Source organism: Galeopterus variegatus, unplaced genomic scaffold, assembly GCF_000696425.1.
Source record: "Galeopterus variegatus unplaced genomic scaffold, G_variegatus-3.0.2 Scaffold7711, whole genome shotgun sequence".
Taxonomy (NCBI): domain Eukaryota; kingdom Metazoa; phylum Chordata; class Mammalia; order Dermoptera; family Cynocephalidae; genus Galeopterus; species Galeopterus variegatus.
In genome coordinates this window covers 1,638-10,802 of record NW_007733822.1, presented here as the reverse complement: position 1 = coordinate 10,802, position 9,165 = coordinate 1,638, and the positions used below count along the sequence as shown (strand labels likewise).

At 52.9% G+C, this 9,165-nt stretch overlaps 1 protein-coding gene across 3 annotated transcripts; it reads right to left on the bottom strand.

Annotated features, from left to right (window-relative positions):
* Window positions 1–843: 843 nt before the first annotated feature.
* On the bottom strand, window positions 844–7,777 carry STOML1 (stomatin (EPB72)-like 1). Of its 3 annotated transcripts, none has more exons than XM_008592249.1 (6): window positions 7,651–7,777; window positions 6,366–6,515; window positions 5,844–6,047; window positions 2,640–2,835; window positions 1,947–2,156; window positions 844–1,432 (listed from the first exon to the last, which is right to left on the bottom strand). In XM_008592249.1, exons 2-6 carry the CDS (start codon window positions 6,492–6,494, stop codon window positions 1,239–1,241), a joined length of 933 nt encoding a protein of 310 aa, XP_008590471.1. In that variant the 5' UTR covers window positions 6,495–6,515; window positions 7,651–7,777; the 3' UTR covers window positions 844–1,238. The 3 variants fall into 3 exon arrangements, with proteins under 3 accessions (XP_008590471.1, XP_008590470.1, XP_008590472.1); XM_008592248.1 differs by having other exon boundaries at window positions 1,947–2,159; window positions 7,651–7,751; XM_008592250.1 differs by lacking the exon at window positions 1,947–2,156 and having other exon boundaries at window positions 7,651–7,751.
* Window positions 7,778–9,165: the final 1,388 nt, after the last annotated feature.

The window sequence follows — 9,165 nt, the reverse complement described above, 5'->3', positions numbered from 1 at the left end:
GTTGCGATCCTGTTGCCAGTCCCCAGTACGGGGGAGCGACACCGAGGGTTGTGATCCCGTTACTGGTCAGTAAAAAAGAGACAAAAAGGAAAAAAAAAAGAAAGCTCGGTTGAACTCCTGGGGACGGGCCTGTGGCCAGGCCTGGATGTCAGTTTCCTTCCTTTCAGCCAGTGGAGAAAGAGTGACCTCAGGTGTGGTAGGAGGGGAGGCTGAGAGTGGCCCCAACTCCTCTCTTGAATGTGATATGAGCCTCCCACTCTGCCCCTCATTAAGTTAATACGTTTGCAGGACCAGCTCTGGCACGCCCATGCCTTTCTTTCCTGGCAAAACAACTATAAAGAGGAACAGAGAGTTCCCCACCCTGCCCACCACTGATCCCCAGGGGCTTTGAGACACTCAGGAAGAAAGAAAACTTCAAATATTGCAAGGGCTTGTGTCAGCCTCCAGGGCCTTGGTCCCTGCCTGGGCCAGCAGCAGGGGCTTCCCTTGGTTGACCCTCCTAGAGCACCCCGTTCCATGGCCCCCGTTTTGCTTCTTCTCTCCTATGCATTGCAAACACCACATTTATTTGTCCACCGTTTTCAAACCTCTGGAAAGAAGTACGAATGGCAGGGCTCTCCTTCATGCTGCCCTGGGCCCCAGCTCCTCTGGCATGCAAGATAGAGCTGGCACATGAGTCAAGATGTCCCCAGGAGTAGGGCCAGGGAGCAGCAGGCCTGCTCTTTCCCATGCTGCCCTCTCCCACCCCCCAGGAAGGCAGCCAGATCCCCAGATCCCTCTTCTTGAAGGCTGCCTTCCTTCCCCCTTTCCCACCCTCTCTGATCCACCCCTGGAGCTTTGTGTCTGAGTCACAGGGACCAACGCAGCTGTTGGCAGGCTGTGTCTGTGGGTCCTGCCTATCTAGTCAGTCAGGTAGCCAGCAGTTTCAGCCTTCTCTTGCTGTCACCACACTGTGTACCCAGCTCAGGGCTGGGCGCCCAGGGCTGGGCACTCAGCTGAAGATGGACATGGGCAAAGGCTTGTCCAGAGAACCACAACAGGTGAGAAGTGCAGGGCAGCCTGACTCTGCCTCTCCCGGCCTCCAGCATCTTTCAGCCTCCATCTATGGGCTCCTGGCTGGGCCTGAAACTTCTTAGGGCCTCAACTCTCCATAGTGCAGGCCAATGTCTCTTCCTCCAAGAGGCCCCCTGGCTTGGTGCCAGGCATGGGGTTAGGCTGTGAATGGTCAGCCAAGGCTGCTACTTCAGGGCCCTGAGGACAGCCTCCAGCTTCATGGCCACGGCCAAGTCACCCTTCACCTTCAGCCGCCCACTCATGTAGGCCCCCAGGGGCCGAAGCTCTCTGCATAACAGGGCCTGGAGGTCTTCCTCTGTCATATCCACCACCACGTCGGGGATGCCATCAGGCACCCCATGTCCCACCCTTCCTTGCCCTGTGTGGGGAAAGAAAACTGAGTATCAGTAGGGGGATAGCTACGGGGGAAGAGGAGGTTGAGCATGTCCCACTGGGAAGAGTGGAGAGTACTGGTTAAGAGTTCATGTTGTAATACCCTGGGTTCTAGTCTTATTGGCTGTGTGACCACTTGGAGCCTCAGTTTCCAAATCTGTGAAAAGGGGATGATGATAAGCTCTGAATCACAGGCTCATGGTGAAAGTAGGTGAGATAATGCACAAAATGCACTCAGCACAGAGCCTGGCACATGCTGGACCTGTAACATGTGCAGGGCTCTTGGAATTGGAAGCCCAGTTATCTGAGCTGTCCTGCTGATGGGAGAGAGACCCAGGCCTGGATAATCATCATCTGGAAATGATGTTTGAGCCCCTGACTACAGTGGGTTCACCCCAAACTGCTGGCAGGAGCAAGGCACAGTCTAACAAACAACCATGGGTGTGGGGGGGAGTTCAAGCAACCTGGGTGGGAAGGAGAGGGCAGGGAGAGAGTCGCACCTGTAGTGAGGTCCAGGAAGTAGATGCTCTGGGTGCCACTGGGAAGGATGACATTGAACTGGTAGCAGGCCCCAACTTGGCTGACCAGGGCCTCAGACAGGAAGGGCTGCAGAGCAGTCAGCAGCCCCTCAGCCACAGGCTGCTTTGGGCTGGGCCCAGCACCAACATGAGGGGCAGGCAGCTCAACTTCGCTCACCATCTCCAAGGTGTCTGCTGGGGATGGCCAACAGGGTTGGGGAGGGAGGCAGAGAAAAAGAGTGAATGTGTTGCCAAGGTTAGGGTCACTGTGGACTCTGCACCTTTTGTGGCAGTTTCCTCCTATATTCCCTTCAAGCCTCTGTTCAACTTCCTCCTCTGCTAAGAAGCTGACCCTGAGTTTTCAGCTTAAACCCTCAAACATTTCTAAGCTACTCCAGCCTTGGGTGTAAAATTCTCTTTCCAGCTACCCTTCTAGTGCTGTCACCTCCTCCCATGGAGGCTGCCAAAGGCCTGTACACACTCACAGCTACCTGGGCTCCACTCACTGCCTTAGCTCTGCTCAGCTCTAGAATCAGCATTGGCTGAACAGCCGGGCAGGGTGTCCACTGCACAGAGGTGTTTGGTTACAGGAGCAAGCAGCAAAGTCTGTGCCAAGACACCAAGCTGAGCACCAAGCTGGTGAGCACCTCCACCCGGGTCTCTGAAGCTTCTCACCTGGCCCCAGTAGGGGGGCACCTCCTGCCACTGAATTCATGCCTCCTCCCAGGAAGTGGAGGGCCAGCTGCTGGAGGGTGCTGTCCAGGCTGGGCCCGGCTGGGCTGTCCTGGGGCGGCTGGAGCACGGCCTCCACTGCCAGTTCCATGCGGTCCACCTCTAGTCCCCAGGCCCGGGTCACATCATTGATCTCCAGCTGGAGGACAGCATGGGGAGAAATGGAATTCATTCAACAAACCTTTCCTGAGCACCTTCTTTGGGCAGGCTGGGATGGCCACACACAGACAAAAAGGTGCCACACCCACCCTTGAGAAGCTCCCAGCCTGGGACCGCAGGCAGAGGGCAATTACAACCCAGCTGTGCTAAGTGCTAGTCAGGAGGAAGAGAGGTGGTGAGCACCCAGCAGAGGGGAAGTGATGCCCGCAGGAGGAGGAATTCTCTAAGTGGAGGGGACTGGTCCGGACAATGGGAACAGCACATGCAAAAGCCCAGACAGGAGAACCTGGGATGCTTGGGAAACTGCAAATAACCGTGGTTCCATCCAGCTGGGCCTCAAGTGTGGCCTGGAGGACTGAAGACAGCTAGGGGGTCGGAGGTGGGCTGTTCCTGCTCACTTGGATTTATTCTGAGGAAACAAGGAGCTGCAAAGAGGAGTTAAGCAGGGAGGCAATAGCAGGTTGCTTTTTGGAAAGCTCCTGCTGGCTGCTGTGTGGACACTGGATTGGGGGGCTGAGGAAGGAGGCATGGAGACCAACTAAGGCTTGTTTCAAACTGCAGGCAAGAAATGATACAGATTTGGTGGTGGGAGCTGTGAAGCTAAGGTACACTGAGGGAGGCACAACTCTCCAAACCCTACTAAGCTGCAGCAAGGCACTAGAGAAGCACAGCCACCAGGCTTGGAGGACGCCTGGATGGGCCATGCCCCGGGAGGGCAGTGGGAGGAGCGGGGAGTCAGGTTTCCAGCATGGGTTCCTGAATGAATCATAAGCGTGACACTCACCTAAGTGACACACAGAGGGTTGGGAGGGGAGGAATAATAACTACTTTTTTTTAAATATTGTAAGCTCGAGGAGTCTATGAGACAGTCAACTGCCCAACAGGCAGCTGGGAAAATGGGTCTGGGGTGTAGGAGAGTTAGAGCTGGAGCAGTGGGTTGGGAATAATTGGCGTCTAGAGGTAGCAAAAGGCCCTGGATGAATAAGCTCTCCTAGAGAGGTCACAAATGAGAAGAAGTCAGGGAGGGGAACCTGGAAACCGAAGGACAGAAGAACAAGCAGCAGTAACCTGGAGTGATGGGGAGGAAGGAGGAGATGCAGGAACGTGGAAAACTGAAAAGAAAGACGGGGAGGGAGAGAGAGAAGGATGGGTTCACTTTGTCAGGAGCCTGGGGGAAGCCTGGACTAAGGATGGGAGGGGAGAGAAGGAAGGCTTGCAGAAGAAAAGGGGAGAGGGGTGAGAGCGAGAGGGGGGCTAGGGCAAAGGGAGAGCATGTTTTTATGCAGAAAGCAGAGGAGAGAGAAAGACTGTATCCAGGGAGGGAAGGAGTCCTGGGATAGGAGGTGGGGCCCAGAGCACTGCCCAGTGCAGGGATGAGGCTGAGAGAGAGGCAGCAGGCAGGACATGAGGCAGGAAAAACAGCACAGATGCAGATGGCTTTGAAGGGCTGAAGCTGGAGGAAGCCGAGAGGTTCTTGTCCTAGAGTTTTTTGTTCTGAGCATGAAGAGGCAAGGCCTGCTGCAGACAGTGAGGGGGTGGGGGTGAGGGGTGGCTGGAGGAGGGCAGTGAAGGGGTGAAGCAGATGCCTGGAGCACGAGTGGGTAAGGGGTGGGTAAGCCACTAAAGAGGGTACAGCAGAGTGGAGGGAGGGGGTCTGCAATCCCTCCAGATGAAAATTAGGCAAATGGGCAGTGAGAAAGAGAAATGTCTGCCTGAACCAGAGCTTGAGGGAGGTGTGCTGGATTTCCTGAGATACCGTTTCAACCACAGGCACTGACCCCATTCTGCCAGGTGCCAACTCAGTCTGGGCAATGGGCTCTAAATGACTTTCACATCCTGATGTGGGACTGACTTCCCCAAACCGCCTCTCTCACACTAAAGCAATGTGCGAGAAGGCTGAGATCACTTCTCTCCCTAAAGGTGAATTAAAATGGGATGGGGTTTTATGAAGAAAAATTGTTACCAACTTGTTATCTGAGTTGTGTTGGATCAAGCACTGGATTGGGGGTGGGAGGGCAAGCGGTCTGGTTCTGGCCCAGCTCTGCTCTTGACCATAGTTCTTAGAGGCAAGTCCAATCATTTCTGAACCTTAGATTCTTCCCTCCAATAAAACAGTAATACTGGCCCTCTTGCAGTAAAAACGTGAAACTAACACACTGGGGCAGGCAAAAGGACTTTGTAAACCATAAAATGTTATGCAAGGGAGAGCTACTGTTATAATTGCAAAGAGCACTTTCTCAGGAACTTCACCCAGCTAGTTGCTCACTGATTTACTTGCTAAAGGGATGGAGGACCTCCTGGACTGGCATTTATCACACTCCCTCTCCTGTGGGGAGTGTAGGAACACATCACCCACATTCCCATAACGGGCCAGAAGCACAAGTTGAGCGTGGCTGCGAGGTACATGCTGCTGCATGAGTTTTTATTTCTACTCCATCTTGTAGCAGAACGGTAAATTCCAGCATAGGTAATTTTTCATACATATGGAGAAGAGGCAGGAAAAAGATCCAAATATCCTCATGTCTCTTTGTTCTGTTCCAAAACCACAATATGTGCAGCACTGTGTGAGCACGGAATTCCCCAGAAGGTGATTGGGTTGGCAGGGGCCCTGCTCATTCCACCCACCTTCCTGCCCTGTGAGTCAGGCCTGAATGGGGACTGCAGAGGGCCCCTGAGGCTTAGTGTCATCATTGTAGAGCAGTGGAGGGTGAAACCTCAGCAGTCAGAGACAGGGACCCAAGAATTTCTGCCAGGGCCACTTCCCCTTCTCAGGGACATGTTTGCCCAAGATCATTATGGTCTGTGCACACCTTCTGCTCCTCAACTTATAGCCCCACACAGCCCACTGGGTCTTCGAAGGTGGTACACTCCTGAACATATGGTAAACTGAGGCCCAGAGCAATCTGGTGCTTTGCTCAAAGTGACCTGGCAGGCAGAGCCAGGCCCAGGTGCCAGCCACCAAGCTCTATCCTGTGGGGAACTGCCTACCAGGAGCTGGTCACTGATCTTGAGCTTCTCCATCTGGATCTCCCGCAGTGACCTCTTAAGCAGGGCCTTGGTCATGGCATTCTGTGCCGTCATGCGCGTGGCTGTGTTCAGGTCCTTCACAGTCATCACCGACAGCACAGGGTCCCAGATGCGGAACTGGACATCTGCCCCCACAGACAGCACAGCTCCGTCCTTTGAGGCCAGCTGTTAGAGGAGGCCGTGAGAGAAGACACTCAAGGAACTGGGGCTGCAGGGAGCTCAGGCCCAATGGGACAACCCTGTTTGACTCACTGCCTGGCAGTTAGCTCTTCAAGGGCAAAATGATACCCCCAAGTACATGGGTTTACATGTATAAAGCAAGAATGTACTCCTAGCCCCCATCCTCAATTTTCTGGTCTGTTTACCCCTTTTCCTCCTCACCCCCGCTAGATGGCTACTCATAGGCCAAAGTCCTGGTACCCCCACAATAAATTCTGCACAAGCCCCACTCCCTCTGTCCAGGGTAACTGAGAAGCCTCTCACCTTACAGGGAGGGACACTGAAGGCTCGTGTCCTCAGATCCACTCTTTGAAAGGAGTCAATAAAGGGAAGGAGCAGAACCATGCCAGGCCCCTGGGGGGTACGGATCCGGCCCAGCCGGAACACGATCATCCGCTCATAGGTGGGCACGATCTGTTCACAGTAGCAAGGGAAAGGATTGCAAGTGGTCAGCTTAGGCTGGCCAGTGACATTTGCCCAGGTCCCTACCTCCCCGCTCTCCCCTTCACCTTGATCACAGTCAGGTATCCTTAGCTCTGTTTTTAGATGAGGAAACCAAGGCTCAGAGAGGCTAAGTGATTTCCTAAAAATCAAACAGCCCATAAGTGAAACAGGCAAGATTTGAATGCAGTTCTGAATGGCTCCAAAGGCCATGTGTCTCAACCACCACACTGTGTTGACTTGATCCTCAGAGAAACTTTTCATCTTTGTGGTCTGAAGCTAGGCTAGACATGACTAGAACCAGGACACTGTCTGCCCTGGATTAATTAGGAGAAAAGGCTGGGCTGCTCTAACAACACCCCAGAGCAAAGGGCTTTGCCAGTTTCAGGTCCCTGGAGCACTTAAAGAAATAGTTATGTCCAAATTGAGAAATGAAGGCCTGGGAAGGCAAAGTGACTTGCCCAAGGTCACACAGCATTTGTTTCAGTGGCAATTTTAGAACTAGGATTTGGATCACCTAAGGACCACCCTTCCAGACTGCACCAAACCAAGAGGCTTTCTAGAGACGCACCAAACCCAGAGGCTTTCTAGAGAAGTTGACTGTTGTCTAGGGCTGCACAAAGGGCAAGGTCTGCCTGGGCTTCCACTTTCACCGCAGCTTTCAGGTGTGACGCTCAACTACAGCTTTATTATTCATCCTTTTCCCACTCGTACCACCCCTGTGAAAAAAAGAGGCCTGATTTCCTATTATGCATTACCTGCTGGGCCGAATTGGGTGTTTTCATTTCTAAATCAGCCTAACCCAAAGGGAGGCTGATTTGGCAAAGATATCTGTGTGTACCTTAAAGTCAGTGTCCAGATCCGAGGACCTGGGAATTCGGAAAGTCTTGTTTCTACCCCTTACTTACTCCCAGTGTGACTTTGGACATGTCTGAGCCTCAGCTTCTTCTTCTGAAAGATGGGAATGAACAATCCTTGCCTTGTCCATCTCAGAGGTATAATAATATCATATTTAGGATAAGGGGGCAGAGAATGGGGATTTCATTCGCCAATGCCAAAGCTTTCAGTGTGGCCCAACTATCCTGGGGGCTGACCCAGCCAGCCTTACCTTCAGGGCAAACCAGCCAGAAACAGGGAAGGTGATCAGCAGCAGCAAGAACCCCAGGAAACTGATGAGGCCATGGCAGAGGCAGGAGGGCCAGCTCTGGGGCGCATCTGGGGGCAAGAGAGCAGAAGCAGTCAAGTAAAGCCAATAGGGCCTTGGAAGCACAACTGCAAGTAGAATGAACTCAGTCAAGTGTACCTTTTGCCCACCTTCCCCTTCAGAGGCTCCTTCCTTCTCAGGGCTCACAATTTGGCTCCCTGCCTAACACCCCCTTATCTTTTGGCAGGAGCTAGTTAGGGACTGTTTTCTTTTCCCATACATCAAAATTAATCTGTCACAAGTCCAACGGCCCCCACAAAGCCTTATTCTCTGTTAGGCAATTGCCATTGAATCTGACAACCCAAGCCATGTGATGCTCTCCTTATAGGACTGAGCAGGGATCAATCCTCTTGTCTAATTTATATTGCCTACGCATAGCTGGCAGAGCCAGGAGTACCTGGGCATCTGTAAACATGTGCTGGGTTCAACTGAATGCTGCTGGGATAACACATTCCTCCTCTACCATCAGCCCCAGAAATGTACTTTCAAGGAGTCCTTATGGAGATAATATTGTAGCCTAAAAGGATAAAGCATTAGTGGCTAATCAATAGAAGCCATAGATGTTCGCAAAGATGTTCTTTTCTTTCCTCATCCCATTTTAATGCCCTAAGGACCGTCAAAGACATATTTCAATTCAAGCAACTTGGTGGGGGGTGAGGAGGGAATAGGATGATGAGGCTTATCTGAGCCAAAGGTCCTGGCTCTAGGAGCACAGGATGGGAGTAGAGCTGAGACAGGCCCAGAATCTGGGAAGAGATTATTATCTGTTTTTCTTCTACTCCCACCTTTGGACAGGAAGTAGCCAGGAGCCTTCACTCTGTCCTAAGAAGTTCATGCCCTCTGGGCTTTATAAGCCCCAGGGCAGGGAGGCTCTACTTCCTGTCTGGCTCTGACCCAGCGGCCTCTGCAGGAAAGGAACTCTCAGATAGCTGTCAGTACAAGAGGGTCAGGGAGAAACCAAATCCTCCAAGGTTTGGTGCTCTGGCTGACGAGTGTAGGATCTGGCCTGTGGGCCATAGAAGGCTTTGGAGCAAGGCAGGGCCAGTGCAGCCACAATGGCAGCTCAGGACCTGCCTTTTAAGCCTGTACATCTTCACCAGCAAACATGGAGATACCCAGTCCCCGGGATCCTCGAGGTGTTCCCAGGATGAATATTCTCCCATTTCTCTGCAGCAAGTGTCTTTATGGTGCTGGTGACCTCCTCTTCCTAGACCTCAGTTCTTTACGTGCAAAATTGGAACTTGAAACCTCTGCCCAGGCCTAAAGGGCTACTAAGAGCCGAGAAGAAAGCGGTGGGGCGAGGTTTTGGAAGATGGGAGCTACGCTGGCTCTGGGCCCTCAGACCCGTGACCCTCGGGAGGGCGGATGAGAGGAAGCACGCCAACTCCCCGTCCAGCCCCTTCTCCACATCTATCTCCT